Genomic DNA, 22,380 nt, shown 5'->3' with positions numbered 1-22,380 from the left:
AACTGGGTGCTGATGCTGCCTATGTACTTAAGGGAACCAAGGATGCTAATTACAGTTCTCATAGGTGCCCTTCGAGAAGTAATGTTTATTAACCATTTAAAAATATTCTGGGGACTTCCCTGGTGGCACAGTGGTTAGGAATCTGCCTGCCAATGCAGGGGACACAGGTTCGAGCCCTGGCGTGGGAAGATCCCCCATGCCACGGAGCAACTAAGCCCGTGCGCTACAACTACTGAGCCTGCGCTCTAGAGCCCGCGAGCCACAACTACTGAAGCCCGAGTGTTGCAACTACTGAAGCCCTTGAGCTCCAGGGCCTGCGTGCTGCAACTACTGAAGCCCGCACGCCTAGGGCCCGCGCTCCGCAACAAGAGAAGCCACCGCAGTGAGAAGCACATGCACTGCAACGAAGAGTAGCCCCCGCTCCCCGCAACTAGAGAAAGCTCGCGCGCAGCAACGAAGACCCAACGCAGCCGAATACATAAATACATAAATAAATAAATAAATACTCTGATGCAAAGTTTAGTAGGAAAATATGGCATTATTACTTAAATCTTCATGTGTTAATATGGTTTGATAAATACAACCACAAGACATAGATGCTTTTTTTTTTTTTTAACAGAAGTACACCTCTAAAAATAAGCCAAATGAAAATCTAAAGATCTTTACATGCACATAATATGGATCATTTCCTATCAGGTTGTAAATAAAGAATATTTGTACTCTGAACTTGGTATCTGCATCTCTAGGCTGGACAGAAATTTATAAATAAGTATTAGAAACAAACTACTTGCACTGCAGAATGAGCAGAGAAGTTTTTTGACTGCCCATGCAGTAATCAGTCTAGCTCACCGGTTCTCGACCTCGGCTACACGTTAGAATCACCCTGGAGCTTAAAAAAAAAAAAAAAGCCAGTGCCTCAGCCTCGCCCCAGATTAATTTGAATTGGAATTTCCAGGGGTGATGCTTGGGCATCAGGATTTTTTTTTAAAGCTCCTCAAGTGATCCTACTATGCAAGCCGGACAGGAACTTTTCTCTGTTTGGTCCAAATTTTCACCCGAGGCGGCTGGGTCTCCATCGGAAAGTCAGATGGACAACCGAAGCAATTATCTACGGTCTAGGACTCCAGCCTCACTTTCCAAAATTAAAAGCAAAATGATTTAAGTTTAAAGAACACAGGTACTGTTTAAGTTTTTCTCCTCCTTCCGCAAGCCTGGACAGAGCCAGCCGTAGTCTTTTGTATCCAGATCTTATCGCTTGATCTTAGTCCTGGCTTTCTCCCTGAAGTAAAGGTGAAACTTTCTAAATAGCATTGAAATCTACGTTTTATAGGCAATAAACCTTAAGTAAATCTACGCACGCAACCCAAATTCTTAAGTTTAAGAAAAGGAGAGTCATTTATTCAGTTTATCCTTTGGGTTCTCCTACAGTTTTGGAGTTGTTTACCACCCAAATATGCAGAGGTTTAGAAAAGAAAACAGGGTGACAGACCGGCATTTACTTAATAGATCCTAAAAAGGCTTCAGTCAAAGATATACATGGTTGCAATTTGTAGTTTGCCGTTTCAGGAGTAAGGAGCTTAAGTAACAAAATAAATCATTACAATTTCATACGCACATTTTGTTAAGTGCTAACAAATTCTTCCACTGAGGAAAGAATCTGTACCGAATGAAGTAACCTTTCTTTCTGAGCTCCTTATTTAGCAGATGTTAGCCTTTACCAGGTTAATAAGAACACAGATTATCCTGGTGGAACAAGGTGAGTTAAATGCTTACTGGCCTGACCAAACTGCTTATTTTTTTTCCCTTGGGATAAGACCAAATCCAGCACATAAAATTAGATGTCGCTTCTCAGAAAGCCTTTTGCCCGTTTTACTTTCACGTGATCTAGGGTGACTGATATGTTTTAGTAGGAAGCTTTTTACATCAAACCGCATCATTGAATATTAAAATTTTACTAGAATTCACTAAACGGCACCAAGTACGATTTCTGAACAGTGACCTTTCTGAACACCTTTACAGAGAAAAGGGGGGTAGGGATGATAGTCATAAAAGACGGTGCTATTTTCCTGCTCAAGGAGCAGCTTTCCCAGGCGAGGGGGAGGGCTTAATAAAATGATTTGTTACTTTCTGTACCTGTCACAAAAAGGTCCTTTTTTTCCTCCCCTAATTGTGGAGACAAGAAAACACATCCACTATAATAAGGACCTAGACTTCTAGACCTCTATGAAATGCTCCAGGTCTTCATAACAACGCTAACGAAATAGCTGAGGCTCGGATCATGCTTTACAGAGTTCATTTCCATTTACTATCTCATTCCATTTTCACAACAACCCTGTGAGTTAGATATTAATACTCCAGTTACAGATGAGAAATCTGAGGTTCAGAGAAGTTAAACAAGCTAGGACAGGAGAAACTGGGACTCTGACCCCAAACTGCAAGTTCACTGCTCCAACTTGTCCAACAGGGGCGAGAACAAAAAAAGCGTCGTGTAAATAAAAAGACAAAACAGGAGGTGTCTCTGAGCTCCTCTGACCTGAATGTTAAGGAGAAAAGCCACAAGCAGGGCCCGAGGGCCAACGTTTCTTGTCAGCTGATGCTCTGGAATCTTCACCAGCGGAGCCCATGCTTCCTAAGGGCTCCTTCGTGTGCACAAAAATGCGTGGCTCCCCACCTGTCACACGGAGCCCAGTGCGGGGGGCGCGCACGCACACGTGTGTGTGTGTGGGGGGGACTTGTGCAGGAGCGGGAGTGTGTGAGATGCACGCGGCCCCCAAACCGAGCCCCTCAGGAGGGGAGATGAGCCGTTCTCACCCCCGTCCCTGACGTGAACGTTCTTGTTGATTCCCATTAGGAAAATGAGCCTGAGCGCTCTGCCTGCTTTCGGGTATAACTGTTTCAAAGTTTAATTAGCTGACATTTGTGAAGTGTGGGGAGTCGGGGTGGGGTATCCGGAGCACATGTACCAGCCATAAAGCGTTTGTTAGAGTTGCTAATGGGAAGATGGGTTGTAGAAAAAGTGGAGAAAAGGGCTAATTGAAGAAGCATGTCATCCAGTATACTCCAGTAAAAAATTTTTTTAAAAAAAACCCCAAAAGATAGCAAGGAGGGAAGCAGAGAGTAATCAAAGCACCATGAACATCCTGACTGGAGATGTCACATAGGCATTCAAAACCCGAGGCCTCCAGCCAAGGCCTGATCTTCGTACCTGCCTGAATCTGCATCAGTTTCCGCATGGTCTTGAGTTCCTGGAGGATGGCCTGCAACGTTGACTGGCAGTTACAAGTACAGCAGTTTGATCCAACGGACGAATTCACCACTGGAAGTTCTCCTGAGCATGAAAGAAAACAATGACGGACGCCAAGCAACAGCAAGATTATAAAGAGAAAAAAAAAAAAAAAAAAAGGAAGGTACCGTGACAGGCTTCTGAAGCCTGTGCAGTTAACTATGAAATCGTGCCTGAGGAAAACGTACCCAGTAATTTGGACAGCCTAAAGTTTGGGGTCTGACTTCATCTAATTATCCAGGCTTCTCTACTGTCAGGTGTGTGCTGTGTCTCGGGCTGGCAGAGCCTGCGTGAACGGACACACACAATTCACTGTCACGGCAGGCCTCCCTACTGACACCCCAGTTCCTCTCAGATAACAATTCCAGAAAAATTCACTAGAAACACACTCATGCTATTGCACAAAAAACTAGCTCTGAGAACAGTGCTACCAAAAAAAAAAAAAACAAACCTGGTAGCTGGATATGTCCTGAGGGTTCATAGTAAGAATTAAATGTGTCTGTTTAAACAATAGTTTTATCATTAAGCATGTTATTCCAAAAATTAAGAACGGTCAACACATTAAACTTTCACTCTGGGTGTGGTATGTCTGGGATGGAGAAAGCGGGGGCAGGAGGGTCTGGGAGGATCCATTTGAACTTGAGGGTTTAGAGGGTGCTGGGGTGTTGGATTTTCTCCAGCTTCATGAAAGAGATCCTTCTACATCTTTTTTCCATTCCCAGTTCTTTAATTTCACTTTAGTCTCTTTTCCACTGTTTAAATTTAGTGTCTTTTCCTTCATAAAGCTATCCTATTCTGTCTCCCTTACATGTAAACAAATATCTTCCTATTATCCCTGTAATAACACGGGACATTTGGAAAATCACGCTTTCAGCGCAGTTCTCCCAGTCTCAGTTTCCAACCCTGCTACCTTTAAGTGGATCAGGATAAGAGATTGCTATCACTACGGTTTTTTCACAGGTGGAAGAGGGAAGTCCTAAGGTTTTGGTCCAGTGATATCTTTTAGTATCCATTAAATGTAATTTACATCCTGCAATATGCATTATTTGTGGATATACTTAAGGTTTGGAGCAGCATAATTATTTACATTCAGAGTTGTAGCAAATGGAGATGTTACAACTTTAAAACTGCAGATAATTCCCGTGACACACCAAATGCATTCCTATCGAAAATATGCAAGCAAGCAACACAAAAAGATCTATTTTTAAATGAATATGGGGGAATTCAGGTTTTCAACTTTTACCATTACTAACATTTTCCCAAGTAAATCCACTATCCTTGTTGCATCCTGGAAAACAGAACATCGTTCACATGACACTTATTGATGTGAGGCTTACTAACTTCATACATACCTAAGGCTATTTTAGTTCTCTAATCATTTCTCCCATGGCAGTAGAGTTAGGAGGACGTTGTAGAATATTCCTAGTCACTATCCCAAGTCTATCTTTATCATTTTTAGAGGACAAAACCAACCCTTTTCAGCTTGTTATAAATCATTTTCTAATTTTAAAGAGAACTGCCCTTTTATTTTTATGGAGGAGCCTTAAAAGAGCCATCTCCTTCTAACCTGGAAGCATGCCAGCATGTGAATCTGATATTGGCTTATGTAAAATTAAGAGAGAGAGAAGACACCCATACATCTCTTGGGGTCCCTCCCTGTCTCATCAGCAGTGGCTCAGGATGGCTCTTCATACCTCTGAACTGGTTCTTGCAAATTGTGTTTAAAAAGAAAAATAAAATCAAAGTAGTTCTCTTTTTCTTGAAGGATGATGTACGGGGAAAAAAATCCTTAACTTTTCAAGGAAACTGAAAACGCATTCTTCCTTTCTTCTTGTTCTCTTTGTGAAAACTACAGTTCTGCACATCTGTACATAATTTATAGAACGAGTAGCATCCCATGTCACTGGAGGGAAAATTAACGTGAATGGAGAAATCATCAAGTTTTTCCTTACGCTTTGAAAAAAATTTGCCCTTTGACTTTTTTTCTTAACAATTAGGAATTTAAAATAGATAACTGATAAGAACCTACTGTCTAGCACAGGGAACTCTACTCAATACTCTGTGGTGACCTATATGGGAAAAGAAACTAAAACAGAGGGGACATATGTATGTGTATAGCTGATTCGCTTTGCTGTACACCTGAAACTAACACAACGTTATAAGTCAACTAGGCTCCAATAAAAATTACTAAAAAAAAATTAGGAATTTAAATTAAGGAAATTTTACTTTAAAGGAATAATTTTCAACCTGAATGAAGCAGGTTGTAAAATATGGATCATCAGATTCAGTAGCTTGAATGTGAGGTTAAAGTGAAGGTGTCACCTGGGGGCGGGGTCATCAGTCCTGCCTTTCACTGACTCTTCCGATAATGAAGAAAGCGCAGGACTAGGCAAGGGGATGTATTAATACACCGTGTGACCAGGAAGCTTCTTTTAATGACAGAGCGGAGCTCTTTCTGCCCTAACTGTTCAGTCTTTGGTGACAATAGTATTGTTCTCTCTGCAAATGATGGCTTTAAACTTCTTAAAGGGCTAAAATCTCTACCAAGAAACTATCCCTTCTAATGGAGAACCCGCAGGTTTTCCTGCGTCTCAATTCTGGTTTTTGATGCTCTTCAACTTTTTCCTTTATGTCTTCCCCGTCTTTTAAAATAACTCAGCTAAGGTGGGTGATAATTAAGGGAGGGTTTAATATGCTGAACTCAAAGAACATACTGAATATTTAGACAGAAAACACATTGGGGCAACGGCCCCGAAAGCGTTGTGAGCATCTGATGACGGCCATACCATTGGAGCTCGCGGCGGAGTGGGACTGGCTCTGGAAGGTTCTGGAGCGGGTGCCATACTGCCCTGAGAACTGCCCGCTCTGAGGTGGTAACTCGTTCCACGCACCACGGGAAGACGGGTGGAGGCTCGGCGGGGCCTCCACAGAGTTTAAACGCTGAGGCCAGATCGAATCCAAATCCTGGGGTTCTTCTTTCAATTTCTCCCCCTCCTTGCCCACACGCTGGTAGATCCTCCCGGCGCTGTCGTTCAGCAATCTTCTCATTCCTGTAATTTGTTTTTTAATTTCCATGGTTTCATCTCCTAATGGAAATGGGGCCAGAGATATCACTGTAAATTAGGGAAAGAAAAAATAATCCACCACCAAACAAAAAACAAACAAACAAACAAAAGGCCACCCCTTCCTTCTTTGGAAATGGGAATGATTACTGACTCCAGATGCAAGCCTCTCTTTGAAGAATATTCCTTCCTCAGAGGATTTTTTTTTTCTTTTTTTTTTTTTTTGCGGTACGCGGGCTTCTCACCGTTGTGGCCTCTCCCGTCGTGGAGCACAGGCTCCGGACGCGCAGGCTCAGCGACCATAGCTCACGGGCCCAGCCGCTCCACGGCATGTGGGATCCTCCCAGACCAGGGCACGAACCCGCGTCCCCTGCATCAGCAGGCGGACTCTCAACCACTGCGCCACCAGGGAAGCCCTTTTTTTTTCTTTTTTGAACCAAGGTATCTGTATTGCACTGAGGGTACTTAATAAATATTGCTTAAACATGACTCAAATTATACAGCTGTAAAATATTTTCTATAAATAATAACACTAGAGAATGCCTAGATGTATTAGGAGCGATTTCAAACATACTATCTTCTTAAATTGTCATCAGTCAGTATCTTTACAAAGATTAAGAGAAGTCGGGTTTTTTTTTTTTTTTCTTCTCTAATCTGGGTGTTAAAATAAAAGTCTAATGCCAGGGTATGTATATACACTCATACAGTCACTCTACTAAATGCCTGCAATTTCAAGTACAAGAAAAGGAAAAGGCCCACAGAAAGTATCTATTAGGAAAAACACAGCTCTTGCAGATAAATCTAGCACATTTAATACGATCATGTTTTCATGCACTCAGCATCATATTAGCCAGATTTCTCTGCAGCACTGACTGCACAGTGAATATAGGTATCTTGTGTTGTCTAGTTAGATATTTAGCTAATTAATATATGAATACATTACTGAATAGAAGGGAACTTTTATATACTGTTTTCAAATAAGTATCTTCAATTTTTAAAATCATAAAAATATTAACTGTCTAACATCTAACATGAGCAAACACAGAAATAACACAGATTTCCAAATTTACAATTCTGCTCTGTGTGGGTATATGCTTGAGAGGAGAAATATTTTAATTTGTAATAAAACTCTCTTCACTTCAAACACCTGTGACAATGACAATATAGAAATGATAAATCATGTTCCAGATTTTATGAGAATGAATGACCAAGCACAATTTAAGTAATGCAGAGTCAGCAAAATTTACAAGTTTCTCAAGATGTCTGGGGAACGGGGTGTGTCTGCAAGAGGTCCCAGAGGAATTCTGAAAGATACATCTGCATGCCAACGTGGCTGGTGTTAGTTTCAGCATCCAAACCTAAACCTTCCTGGCTAGGTTAGCAGCGCAGTTTCGGCAAGAAGGAGCTTCCTTCCTGCAGGGTTTTTCTTCTTGATCTTCTAGATCAAGGACACTGCACATGCATCCACCTGCAGCACGCTGATCTTAACTGGCACTGGCTGGTGGCTGCCACTGCCCTCCCTCCTGGCTCCCTGGTGAGAGCTGCACCAGCCGAGCCAGATGAAGGCAGGCACACTGCCTGGCTCTTGGGTCAGTGCCAGCTGCACATGAACCCTGACACATCACAGCAAAGGGATATTCTATTTTCAAAGGCTCCACCTCTGCTCCGGGGACTGAATTCTATGATAAAGTGCTGTCTTGGGCAGGGAAAGAAGTCATGAGGATCCTGGAACTTTCTAAGAGCAAATCTGCTTTGTCACGACCTTAGTTTCACAGCCCTAGAAGTTGTAGCTCTGAAAATTACAAGACTGAAACTACAGTGTGAATTCTGCATCCTTGGTATTTTCATGTGGAAGTCCAGGCTCCTCGGTAGAGGAAAGAAGGCGCAAGCATCAAGGGGGATCCTGGCTGCGGGCTGACGTTTAGAAACATTTCTTCTAAAATCAAAACAAAAAACAAAGCACAACAACAGATCAGGACCTGGGACCGAGGAGGAAGAAAACCAGGGGTCTGTGAAGGAGGGCGGCAGAGCTGGCTGACTTCCTGAGAAGAGAGCGCACAGCCCATCTGACTGCGGGACATCTGAAAGGATGGAACGGAGAAAAGTGCAACAATTGCCCAAGTCAAGGGGAGGAAAGTTGAGAGATGTGGGGAAGGCTGGAAACGGGCTGGTTGCGGGGAGCTTCTTAGAGGACACACGCTGGGCGTCCCCAGGGGACAATGGGTAACTGAACTGTCCTTCCTTTAGCCAGAGAAGTCGGGAGCAGCCCTGACCGTACCGCCTGGGGGAAGAGCTCCTGGAACCGGATCACTCGCTGGCTGGCGACGATGGCTCTGCAGAGAGGGGGAGAGTATCCTCGCACAAGCACATTTGGGAGGGATGGAGCAGAGGGCGGGGGGGCGGGGAGACTTGAAGACTAAAAGTGGGGACGACAGAAAAAGCTGAGCAGCCTGCACACACTGGGATGGAATGGGTGCGGACGGCAGGCAAGCAGGGGCACTGCAGAGGCTCAGACCACGGATGCCGCTGTGTGGGTCAGGGGACAGGCCGGGGCTGGTGCTCCCCAGACCTGGACTCGCTTCCCAACTGTGCTGACTTGCTACTTGATACAAGACAAGCCACCTGCCGTTCTCTGACTTCAGCTTCCTGAACCGTAAAATGAATTCTGAACCAGACCTTGCTGGGCATAACCTAGGGGACACAGGGCGGTCTAGGAGGGATGCAGGGTTTTCCGTTACCGAGATGTTCACAGGGCACCGAATGCCTCTAAAAGTCCTTCTCAGAAAAAGTGGGCTTGGGCTTCCCTGGTGGCGCAGTGGTTGAGAGTCCGCCTGCCGATGCAGGGGACACGGGTTCGTGCCCCGGTCCGGGAAGATCCCACATGCGGCGGAGCGGCTGGGCCCGTGAGCCATGGCCGCTGAGCCTGCGCGTCCGGAGCCTGTGCTCCGCAACAGGAGAGGCCACAGCAGTGAGAGGCCTGCGTACCGCAAAAGAAAAAAAAAAAAAAAGAAAAAGTGGGCTTCTTCTGACTGTCACAGTGAAGCCGAGTTCTCTGATTCCAAAAAAAAAAAAAAAAAACAAACAAAAAAGGGCAGGAAGTATTAAGAGATTGAGATTCGAAGCACTAGTTGACCTCTCTTTGTCTTTCCAGTTTTAAGGCAATGTCTTCTCCACGTATAAATGTCAGGAAAAGGAAGCTCTAAAGAAGCACGATTCCCTAAGGAAACCTGTGCACTTTCCTGATTCCTTTCCAAACCTAACTATGCCTTTACTTATGCTTAACCGCAAGGCGCTGGATCTTTTTAGAAAAGACAAAACAGTAAGAAATCTTACTAACATGGACCCACGCTATATGGCTGCCTTATAGGTAAAACAGCCTTAAATGAAAAATGTTTTGAGTGTTTACTGACTAGACTCCTTTGGACAAGGTCTACAAAAGATAGTAGGCTGGATTCTACCCTTTGCTAAACCTCAAGACTCTACTAGATCACTTTCCTTTACGTAAAGAATTTATATAATACATACAGAGTCTTGCAACACACAAGTCACCATACAGGATCTCCTCTTACTTGGCCAGGAGAGAAAGATACACTACGCAGAACACGATTATTCATGGTTTGGGGTAATAAAAGAAAAAAAGACGGTAATGCCCAAACATAGAGTGAGATGACGTACATAAACATTGTATGTCCGTTTCTATATGCCTTCTTTTCACAAAGAACAGTCACCATATCTTTGCCCTAAAAATTAACTGGTATTGACATGCAGTAGGCATTCCATATACCTTTCTTAAGCAAATGAAAGAAATGTCCTATCAAAAGCAGAGTGAAGTCCAGTAGAATTAAATGTGATCCTCAGGTTATAAACAAACAATACATTAATAGGATGGACTGAAAAAGTACCAGAAATAAATCATTCAATAAACATTTATCAAGCATCTCCTGGGCCCCAGAGATACCAAAATCATCTTGTTCAAATTGAAAGGTACTCCCCCTCCAAATCTCTCAACATCTTCTACCCAAATCCCTTTATACTGGTTTGTTGTACTAAGAAATGGTCCTGATTCTCCCCATCCTGTTGGCCCTACACCTCTTTTAACTCTGTGCCGCCGGAACTCCAGGTAGCAGATTGCCCCGCGATCTGTAGATGCCTCTGCTTCCTTGCTAGAGATAAAAATCAGCTCTTCTCTGAGGACCCTGCCTCCCTGCAGCCCCTCATGAAAATTATTCACCTCCCATTCCCTCGGGGCTGGGGACGGTGGCCCCCCCAAACATCACTCTTCTGGCCCCAGGCAGAAGCTCACTGTTGTTTGAGTTGATGCCACAGCTGGATCACCTCCCACCCTTCTTCCTGAACAGCAGTCTGTGTGCTGGGAGTTTAAGGCTCATAAAAGAGAAGTGGCAGGTGATGAAGTGGAAATGTACAGTGAGGTCATCCCAGTAAGGTACCAGGTTAAGGAAGAAAAATTTTGCGCTGGAGATAACTGGGTTATTGCTCTGGGTAGTTTAACATTCATTATCTCTTTTAACATAAGGATGGTAAATAATCACACCTTTCCTTTAGAAAAACAAATCTGGCAAAACTATGGTGAAAGTGGTGTGGGCAGAGGAAACCAGCCAGCGGGTTGTTGCTAAAGGCTATGTGAGTGACCGTGGCAGTCTGTACCAGTACTGGGGGATGGGACTGGAGAGAGAAGGTGGAAAGAGAGACATTTAAGAAGGTTCACCAGAGAGACTTGGTGATTCACTGGATGTGGGGATGGGGGTGGGATGTGAAGGAGAATCAATTAAAGATAACGCCAAGGTTTCTAGTTTGGGGGACTGGATGGATGCTAACACCAGTCAGAGAATTAGAAGGTGCAGGGAAGTGGCGATACAATGAGGCTAGTTTTGACAAAGGCAACTTAGATAATCAGCAGGCAGTTGGAAATGTACATAAGGCTGACGATGAAGCAATGCTCCTGAACTATTCCCGTAGTAGCAGTAGCTACTATTACTACCAGTGGTAGCTGGCCTTCTGGACTAAGTCAGCCCCTGGGGTTCATCAACAGTTCAGGGGGTGGAAGGTCATCGTATTCGGAGATACCAGATTTCCTATTAATCTAACAACGTAGAGAGCTCAAAACCCTCATTTCAACATTAAAAGAACTACTATCACCTAATTTGTGTCCAAGCTGGGGAAGGGAGGCCACCTATTCCTCCTGGACTCCCCGTCCCCGTGGCAGGCAGCAGTCACAGTGGTCAGAACCGCGTCACCTCCAGCTCCTCGTGTGCCCTGACCCACCATCAAGTCCATCCCCGGGGTGCCACTCGGTAAGTCACCTCTACTTAAAGCACGGAAGGTCAGTCACCACTGCATCCAGTATGGGTCGACTCTTACTATGGTATCATGTTCAGTTTTTGGTTTGTTTGCTGGTTGGTTGGTTTTTTGGGCCTCGGGGCTTGTGGGATCTCAGTTCCCTGACCAGGGAATGAATCCGGGCCACGGCAGTGAAAGCCTGGAATCCTAACCACTAGGCCACAAGGGAACTCCCATCTTGTCCAGGTTTTGCGCTCTTTTCAAGAGCCTGTTGAGTAACTTGAGGAGAGCGTGCAAAAGTCAACGAAAAAGATGAAAGGAACAAGGAAAGGTTAAAGAAGTCGGGTTGTTTCTCTGAGAGATAAATGGTTATTGAGTGACTTAATTATCTTCAAATATACTACGAGTTATTACTGACACTGTTCTTTATCCACGAGGAAAAAGTAGACTCAAACTGTAGCTTCCAGGGAGGAGTCTGGGCAACATTATGGTCTAAAGAGCTGGCCCTTTCAGTTCTAGAAACAGAGGAGGACCATCTGAGAAGATGTGCAGGAGTGACACTTTCTGTTTGGGATGTTGAAGAAGTTCTGGAAACGGTGGTGATGGCTGCGTGTCACTGTGGATATACGTTTAAAAAAAAAAAAGCTTTAAAACTCCTTGCATTTTCCAGGTAATGATATGTTGAATAGAAAAAAGCTGAGCTTATCAGTGAGAAATACTAAGATGACCAGGATTTATACTGAACGCTGCAAATAACTCCTCTCAAACACGAGTAGAAGTTGGCATGGAGCCATGTTGCAGAAAAGGCTGAACTACAACCTGTCAAATGACAGCGGTGAGAGAAAGAGCAGGAAAAAGGAGGCAGGGTCCATCAGGCCCAGGCCACGGCTCTCCTCACCACGTGGCTTGGCAAGTGAGCCGAAGAGCCAGGCATCTGGGGCACACTCTGCGCTCTGAGCAGACCCGGGGTTGGCATCGTCACTCCAAGCCCGTGTTGGCTAGCAGATGCTATCAGGGTCACAACTGGCCGTCCCCAGGGACCACAGCCATGTTTACCAGGGACACGCAAGCCTGGGGTTCGAACTCGGCAAGAATGGTCTGAAGAGCCCTACAGAACACAGCGGTGGTTACCACGTGAGCCCTTCCCTCCCCAGCAATCTGAAGTGGAGCCCCCCGAAATAAAGAGGAAGCGAGCTCTACTGAAGAGAACGTGCCAGAACCCGCAGTCCTGAAACAGCCCTTGGAGTCCATTCAAGGGCACAACGGGGTCTAAATGCCACCGAGAAAAGCTTTGAACAGGAGGCGTTAACCCGCGTGCGTGCTGCCACGTGCTGGAGGACCCTCCCGTTCAGCTGAAGTTTTAGGTGGAAAATAATTAAGCACCTCAACACGTACATGGCGTTTTCACTGAAAGGACAGCGAGGTTCCTTTCAAATCTGTTTAGATAATACCAGTTTCGTTCATCCATTCCATAAACATTTACTGTTCTACTACTAAATATGAGATACTATGGGAGCAAAGAAAGAAAAAGAAAAGAAATACAAGATACAGTCTCTCCCCTGCAGGACTTTACAGCCTAGCACGGGACCCAGATGGATGCACAATGATTCTAAGGACCCAGGGCCTGTCTCCTAACACGTGGGCAGGCGCACCCAGCAAGGGCTACCCACAGCCAGGGCGGGAGGCCGGAGCTCTTTTTAATCAAGGCTGAGGAGGTGACGCCAGGACGGGTCCCAAGACAGAACGCCATGGGTCCAGGCTGGAAAACGGGCCTTGAAAGCAGAAAGGGCAAGAAAGGCCAGGGGAACAGAGAAATGCCAGGGACTGAATCAGAAGGGGCTGTCACACTGCTTCTCAAACGTGTCCCTCAAAGAACATCTACAGAGGAGAATAAACTTCTGTGAGAAGAAGAGAGGGCTATGATACCACTAGAACTACCCAACCAGTTCAGAGAGTTTATCTACTTTCCTCTCCCCCAAGTGTTCTTATAACATGGAAAACTTTGATTTTACAATAAATACAACACGGCCTCCCGATACAACGTTCCTTCATCAGACATGGACTGTAATTCCAGCCACATTAAGTGGGTAGGTCAGAAGCCACCACGTCAAGTAATGTTCAGGAATAATCAAGCCAAAGAGCTAAAATCCCAAATACACGGGAGAGGTCTTATACGTCAATGAAGAAAAAGACACGTACTAACAGTGGAAAATGGGCACAGGACGTGAACATGCAATTCACACGAGAAATAAATAGTTCAAATCTCTTAATGTCCCTAATTATTAATGTGATGAAAATTAAATAATGTGAAATTCTTTATCTATTAATTTGGCCAAAACTATAGATTCACAAAGCCCCTTTTGGGTGAAGGTGCGGGGTTACGGTCCCCTCTCACAGGCTGTCGCTGGGGGATCTTTTTGGAGGGAATTCGGCAATTCCATTCACAGGCAGTTATCCTACAGAAACGTTCGGACAAGTACCCGTGACACAAGTACAAGGACATTCACGGTAGCATCATTTTGCTAGGGAGACACTGGGAACCACCCAGACATCGATCAGTGAGCATTAGATAAGTGAATTATGGCATATCAGTACAATGAGATTACAGCATATCTTTACACGTCTGTAAAGAATGAAATGGACCTTTCATAGTCATTTGGAAGTAAGTGAAGGATAAACCAGAAACTCCACGACGTCTGAGACCATGAGTACTTCCTCCACCACTGGATAATCAGGGCCTAACTACTTGGCTCAAACTAGACACTCAACCTGTGTGGAACAGATGGAGATTCGGTTAAGCAAAACAAAAGTTACAAAACATTATACAGGATGATTCAATTTTCCTTTTTATAACACACACACACACGTGTACTTTTTACACACACACTGTTGTTAACAGTGGTTATCGGGACTTCCCTGGTGGCGCAGTGGATAATACTCTGTGCTCCCAATGCAGGGTTTGATCCCTGGTCAGGGAACTACATCCCACATGCATGCCGCAACTAAGAGTTCACATGCCGCAACTAAGGAGCCAGCGTGCCGCAACTAAGGAGCTGGTGAGCCACAACTAAAGGAGCCCTGGAGCCGCAACTAAGGAGCCCGCCTACTGGTGCAACCAAAAAAAAAAAAAAAAAAAACCCAACAGTGGTTATCGCGGGAGAGTGTGACTGGGACAGGATATTTTTACTTTATACCTTGTTTTCAACTTTATACGTTAAAGCTTTCAAAGTGGTTTTGGAATGAATATGTATTACTTTTTTTGTAAGAAAAAAATAATCTGGAAGAATTATGTACCATCTTCTCCCTGTGGGAATGTAGAGCTGGGTATAAGGCAACTGGTAGAGGCAGCTTTGGACATAAAAAAATCTTCTCTAAGTCACCCAGGAAAGATGAAGCTGAGCAGGAAGGGGAAGTAGGGGGCCAGAGACGGCAGCAAAAGAAAGTCAAGGAAGGCGGGGCCTGGGTGGGGCCTATTTTGCAACCCCTGGGATATAGGCCTAAGATGACCTTCTTTTGAAGCTCATTACAAGCCACGTATTTTTTAAAGGAATTTGGACGTACTTAGGGGGAAAAGTGTTAAAGCTACCATTTATGGAGTACTTACTATGTACCAGGCCCTCTGGCAAGCGTGCTGCCTACACTTAATCCTGATCACAAGCTAAGAGGTTCGGATGTTAGGAATACATCTTACCCAGGAGAAAACAGAGACTTTGAGTTTAGAAATTAGAGACCCACCACATTCCAAGGTCCATGAGCCTCACTGCTCTATTAAGACGCTCGGGAAACTAACTAGCTGGATGGCAGGAAGCGCTCCATCCACAAAACAGTCCCTCTGCGTGGAATCCAGGAAGCTGTCGTGACCTGCACTGGGCGCTGTGTGAACTAGTCAGCACCTTAACCCCCTACTTATCTTCATACACATGGTGGAAACAATGAAACCTTTGGACCAAGCTATGTTTATGGAGTCCAACTTAGTTGTACTGTTTCAAACTAAAAGAAGAAGGCTCAGACGTGTCCTATAAATTCAAACCATGGTTCATGTGAGTCCTGTTGGTTCTACAAAAGCCAAATATTTTAACTTGGAAAAGGCAGAATAAGAATTTTTTTGTGCTTATGGTTCTGTGAAACATAAAGCAAAAGTCTTCGAAGGCTGACAATACACACAGGAAAAATATAGCAAGACTGTAGATCAAGGGCTGCTTCCATTTTCCTAGAGTAGCATAACCAAAATCTTGCCTTTATTCAATATGAGAGAAAATGTTCATAATTTACTGTCTGGAAAGAGACAATCCTTTTCAATATAATCTGAAATCTTGACTCTCTGCTCTACTGTACAGAAAACTCAAAAAGAACGCTAGTACAGAAGTACACATCCCCGCTCCTGACTGAGATGTTAATGCACATATTTACACCGCGGGTCAGTTAAGGATGAACAGGATTAAGGACTGGCGGTATTATATTTCTTCAGTCATTTAAATTTTTAAAAATATTCCAACTGAAGTACACATGCTGTCGTACAGTTTCATCTTCAATGTAAATAATGTTAATGATGATGAAAACAGGTCATATTCACAGCACCTTTCTCTTCCAAGAATCTCAAGAAACTCATGACTTTGGGCCCAAAGGCACCTGGAGGTTGGCAGTGGTCGCCTTCCCTGAGTGAGGCCAAGGGGAAGTCTCCAGGGGTGAGGCAACCACAGCTTAAATCAGAGGCTTCCAAACTTTTTTGATTGTGATTCACAGCAAGAAAACCAAAGTTTCACGAATTTATCCTTCCTGCATGCAAGACGCTCTGATATTTTCTATTTCTCTTCTTCTTCTTCTTCTTGTTCCTGTTGGTGACAATCCACTAAATTGACTTCACCATGCACTTACAGGTTACGGCCACTGCCTTCAATGACAAGTTTCCCCGGGGCCTCTCCGCACACTTCCTGGATCCCCCGGCCTCTCTCTGGTTCCAGCGACCATCTGTCTGTGGGAGCCCCGATCCCACTTCGGGGCTCCAGGCCCACATATCCAATTGCCCACTGGGCGGCTCCACTTGCACATTTCAAGAGCAACCTTAAAATCACATCCAAAAATGTATTTTATGATGACTCTCCCCGAGCCTTAATAAATAGCACCAACCCCCTGTCCAAGCCGGAAACCTGGGCCCCATTTCCCATCCCTCCCCTCTCACAGCCCATCCATCACTGAGTCCTGCTTATTATAACTTCTAGATTGTTCTTCAGTCCTTCCACTCACCTCCCACTACCACCTGATGGGGCTACGGCCAAAAGCCCTCAGCGCTGCTCCCCGCCCAGCCACGTCCATCCCGAAGCCAGGGTGATCTTTCAGAAATGCAAACCGCACCGCGGCGTGGCCTGCCTTGGTGGGATGCCGGCCACCCGGGGATGGGGGCCAGCGCTCGCGCTGGGGGCCCCTCCAGCCTTAGCTCCTGCCACGTCTCGCCTTGCTCTAGATGGCGGCTCTGGGGTCTGACACACAGTAGAATCACCTGGACAACTGTGACAAAATACCAGCGCCCAGGCCTCACTTCAGGACAATTAAATCCGAATCCCATTAGCGACTGTCCTGGATGGCCAGAGGGCTCCCTGCATCAGCTCTAAGGAAGGTCTTTGGCTCTTGGGGCCCTGTCATTTCCTGGGCGACTCACAGCCTCAGCCCGATCCCCATACTTACTCTTCAGGTCTTTCTCTGCTTAAACGTCCTCTTCTCAAGGGTCACATCCCTTAACTCCCCAGGTGAGGCCCCCTGGTTCTGTGTTCCTGGCACACCCTAGCGGGCTGTCAAATCTCCTAGCCTGGCACCAGGGGCTGCTCAATAAAGACCTACCAATGGATACAGGAATGGGTTAATTCTAGTATCAGCTATGCTGGATGCTACTGTTGAGGAAAGCTGGGGAAAAAGAAACCCCAAAACACTACTATGTACAAGGCGTAAACCAACACCTGTGGCGTCTGTGACGGAAGTTCTCCCGGTTTCCATGGGGCGTGGGGTTTGCAAGATGAGGCCACTGGGTGCCTAGGGTCAATCGTGTCTTTTAGGCAAGCTCTCCCAAGGGAATGCGTCTCATCCTCAGCGCCTTCCTAGTTTATTGAAGACGACAGACAGGGAACCGTTTCCCCCATTTCACAAAGGATAAGACTGAGTTCCCCAAAATGACCACAGGGAACCAGAGGAAGGTGGATTAGGTCTGGGCCCCTCACGGCTGCACTGCTCCCGCTTTCAGGGCGGAGTTAAGCAGCTCATCACAGGGCCGGCCGGAGCCCCCATTCCTGCAGCAACCGCTGCTCCGCCGTATTTCACACGAGGCTTATTAAGGTGCCCATTAAAGCCTTGCTAGTAATTGAAAAAATTATATATGTGTGAGGAGAATGAGCTAATGTTCACAGAAGAACCTTTACTTTTGCACCTCCTGACTTCTTCCTTTCAAGATGTGCCTTAACCTTGCGATTCTGTGGGGTTCTTTACACTTTATGCGTGGGGGTAAAGTCACGTTTGAGATATAATTCCTTTAGCCATACAAGCAACTTCGTAGGCTGTTATGTTGCGTCAACTTTTTCTGTAAAAATAGATTGTTCAGGATATTATTCCTGGAACAGAATAAATTCTTGGAATTACTGAGTAACTTATGTGCCATACCACTGTTCCAAGAACACATTACTTATTTTATCATGACAAAGTCAAGTTATTAATCTTCTGGCTTCCATTTCAGCAATGAGAAATTCTGTGAGATGCACAGCAGACACCTGCATTACATTTCAGTTCAACTTTATATCATCCATAAACATTTCTGTTTTGGACACCTCGTCTAAACAAATGCTCACAGAATACTCTGTGTAGCATTCAATTTTATGAAACTGTAAAAGTTTCTTGCTGTTAATTACAGAGACAAACATCTCATCACACATTTGGTTACCAGATAGCATAATTAGTTTTCTCCATTAACCTTTCAGATATAAAATTTGATTTCCAAGTTAAAAAAAAAGACATTGTAAAACCCTTGGAATTCAAATAACACGGTAGGTATATATTTGTACATGCTGGGAAAAAAATACAACACTAAGAAAACAATTTTATGGATTCTTATTTACAAGGATACTGACTGTCTGGAATCTCGAAAGAAAATCTGTCTAAACTTCTTAATGGTTTTAAAATATATGATCAAATATGCAGGCAATAAGCTGTCCTTTGTGCGGAAAGGAGGCGCAGCAACCTGACCTTGAATGGAATGTGCCCTTTGATCTCTCTCTTCTCGGGATGGTGATGCAGCTGAATTGGTCCATCACGGCCTCTGTCATTTGTTATCCCCTTTCCTACGGGCATCTGAGAGAGAATGGCGAGGGAGGGGCATGCAGTCTATGGCGATGCAATAGTTTTTCTCCACTCAGAGCTAAAGGACCCCACACCCCTGGCCTGCTAAGGACCACGCTCTGGCTCACATGTGCTGGGGGCAGTTCTGATCGTCACAATGACGGGGTGGGATGCTCCCGCCCTTTTGTGTATTTATGCTGCCAACATTCAGAGGGTGACATCTAGACCTCCTTCCACGCACAGGACAGTCCTGCCCAAGAAAACCGTCTCGGCTCAACAAACTGTCCCACTCGGATCAGCGAATAACCGGCGGCAACATGTCTTAACAGGGCCCTCATTCATTTATCCAAAATTAGCGATCGAGAGTCTGCTTGGTGCCAGGTATTGTGCACTGGGAACACAGGAGGCTTGAAGTCTCGCCCTGCAGGAATTCAAGCTGAGACTCAAGCGGTCAATAGAGGATCTCACGAGCAAGGCGGTTAGTAGAGGTGATTGCAGGCAAGGACCAGAAGAGCAGATGCCAAGCCCAGGGCATTGCAATATTCCAGGGGCACCTTCACACCGTGCAGCTTAAGCCTGCGAGGCCCTGGGGGCGGGGGCTGGGATACACACAAGGGCGTCCTATTCCTAGGTTAAACTTTAAAAGGGGGCCTGGGGACTTCCCTGGTGGTCCAGTGGTTAAGACTCCTCACTTCCACTGCAGGGGGTGCAGGTTCGATCCCCGGTCCAGGAACTAAGATCCCACAAGTCGTGTGGCTCGGCCAAAAATAAAGAAAGAAATAAAAGGGGGCCTGCTGTTAGCCTAGTAAGAAAGGGGAAAAAATGTGTAATGAAAAGTAACTGTTCCATTGTCAGTGTTGGTGTATGTTACTCCTGCCATGTGAGGTCCAGGTAGCTACTGAGGAGGATGTGTAGATTTCCACCTCTTGCAGCCAGGACGGGAGCTGGGAGGTAAAAGAGGTGAATGATAAAGCTTCAAGATGACTGATATCGCTACTTTATTTTTAATTTGAAATCGGGCTCCTGGCACATTCGCCAAGCATCCTTGGATGTTTGTGATGTGACCAGCGTGGTGCTGGGCGATGGGGACACAGAGATGACCGTGAGGAGTTTCCAACCCGGGGGGGGGGGCGAGATAGAAGTAAACTGGCAGTGCCTTCGCTTTGGTAGAGATGCTGTGGAAGGAGGGGGGGGGAAATCAGAGAAGACTGCCTGGAGGAAGTCAACTTGGAGCCTTTAGGGATAAGAGAGCCAAGCAAAGTGAAGGGAGCATGGTGCAGGTGCGGGGTTACCAGCAGAGGAGGTGGTCCGTGCAGCCACCAAGGCGAAGAGGTAAAGAGGGGAAGTGAGGCCACTGCAGGAATGGGAAGTGGTTTGGTGGGAAAGGCAGTGTCAGGAATAAGCTTGAGGCAGGCAGGTGGCAGTTCGTGCAGGGTCTTATGTGTCATCTGGGTCCTAATCTGAGAGCCACAGACAACCGGAGGTTCAGGCAAGGGGGCGATTCTCCAGGGGCCCTCCATGTGCCCCCTGCCTCAGTCACCATAGGTCCCGGCGTGCATCCTGCTACTGCGCTAACATTCCTTCCCAGGTAGTGTTCTCTCCAATAATCTGTTACTTTCAAGAATAACAGACTTGTTGCATAAACGTCCTAGATCTATTTTCAACTTTGAGGTTCAAAACACACTGTTCCGGAGTCTTTCTTTCACCTTATGGATGGCCATGCTCCTTTCCTCCAAAAGGAAACACCCATATTCCCATGGGAACCAGGGAGGCTACATTGTTAAGACATCTTCTTAGATTCTGTCCCTCGTGAAGATCTCTTTGTTTTAGTGACGTGGTCGTGATCGTTACTGGAAAAGCCAATTCTCACAACCCATCACACGTTTCACTTATACGGCGGTTGCTGAACCACACCGAGCTCTTATGAGAAACAGAAAGACAGGTGCGTGCAGTTGTGCGATGGGGTTGGGGCAGGGTTCCCAAACGGGCCATTCGCCAAGGTCTGCTGCTGCTTAATGCATGGATTTTCTGAAATCCAGGTAGGAAAACGTGCTGCAGGTGGAGCCCGAGAACCAGACAATCAGTTCTAAACAAGGGCTTACAAACAGGACAGGACAATCTTCAGCCCCTTTATTAAGGTGTGCCAAGATCACAGCGGAGTACGGAGCCAGCAGAACATATGTTATTTTTCAGTTTGGGTTTGCAACATGCCGCTGCTTTCATATGCGAGCTCCTCTCCTTTTTGGTCTTTTCTAGATTTGAAAAACAAATTATATTTCGAGTTGTCTCTCACCCATCAACAACAGAAATCCCCAATTTCTACACTAGTTTAGTACATGACCAAAGCTTCTTCGGTTAAATGAGGCATATCTTTGGCTTGCTAACTGTCTCTAAAATCTCAAGATGGTAGTATATTTTATTTGTTTATTTTTGGCTGAGTTGGGTCTTTGTTGCTGCGCGCGGGCTTTCTCTAGTTGCGCCGAGCGGAGGCTACTCTTCGTTGTGGTGCGCGGGCCTCTCATTGCAGTGGCTTCTCTTGTTGCGGAGCACGGGCTCTAGGCGTGCGGGCTTCAGTAGTTGAGGCCCAGGGGCTCAGTAGTTGTGGCTCGCGGGCTCTAGAGCGCAGGCTCAGTAGTTGTGGCGCATGGGCTTAGTTGCTCCGCAGCATGTGGGATCTTCCCGGACCAGGGATTGAACCCGTGTCCCCTGCATTGGCAGGCGGATTCTTAACCACTGCGCCACCAGGGAAGCCCACGGTAGTATATTTTAAAGCAAATCTTCAGAGTCCTACGCAACCATATCCAGTATACTCATGCAATGAGATAACGCAGATTTGAGTACCGATAATTTGGGTACCTACTGTGATCAAACAAAATGCTGTGCTAAGTGGTCTAAAGGATTCAAGACAGAATCCAGGTCCCACTTGCTCTGTGATCCTCCAATGTACATGAGGAGAGATGGGGCAAAAATGACCACAATTCAACGTGGGAAGTGTTTGGGGTGACCTGGAGCACAGCAAAGGCACGTACAAAAATGAGGAACCACTAGGCAGTCCATGGTAAGGGCCATAGGAGAGCGGTGTTCCTATTTAGTGCTGAGGTGTCCAAGAAGAAAGCATAACCTCTAAGTCAGAGGAGAAGGGAGAAGGGGATAAAAATAAGAACACAGCATTTTCTAGTTTGAAAAAGTGTTTTGCCGTATAGGACGTCCTGTATGCTGTCAGGGCATCTGATGAGGGGCTCAGGACTACCACCAGCGTTGCTTTATGGAAGATAAAGGAGACAGACCCTCAAGAGTCTTGTCCGACGTGTGCTGAACTGTTAACCTGAGATTCAAGCTGGGGTTTTCCGACCTTGGTGGATGTTAAACAAACCTTAGTTCCTTTCTTCCTAAATGGGTCCCGGGCTTCCCCGCGCCCAA

General features: G+C 45.7%; 1 protein-coding gene across 5 annotated transcripts in view; it reads right to left on the bottom strand.

The window, feature by feature from the left end:
- BEND7 (BEN domain containing 7) overlaps positions 1-22,380 on the bottom strand; it is a 77,857-nt gene that overhangs the window by 47,399 nt on the left and 8,078 nt on the right. For all 5 annotated transcript variants that reach the window (XM_081226980.1, XM_081226981.1, XM_081226982.1 and 2 more), the window contains 2 exons: positions 6,070-6,369; positions 3,206-3,328 (listed from right to left, as the gene is read on the bottom strand). In XM_081226980.1, coding sequence (XP_081083106.1) covers positions 3,206-3,328; positions 6,070-6,369 — 423 coding nt within the window. The remainder of the gene's footprint in view (positions 1-3,205; positions 3,329-6,069; positions 6,370-22,380) is intronic.

This window comes from Mesoplodon bidens, assembly GCF_964165515.1.
Source record: "Mesoplodon bidens genome assembly, chromosome: 3".
NCBI lineage: Eukaryota > Metazoa > Chordata > Mammalia > Artiodactyla > Ziphiidae > Mesoplodon > Mesoplodon bidens.
Note: the sequence above shows the minus strand (reverse complement) of the source record. Positions and strands in the feature narration are given on the sequence as shown.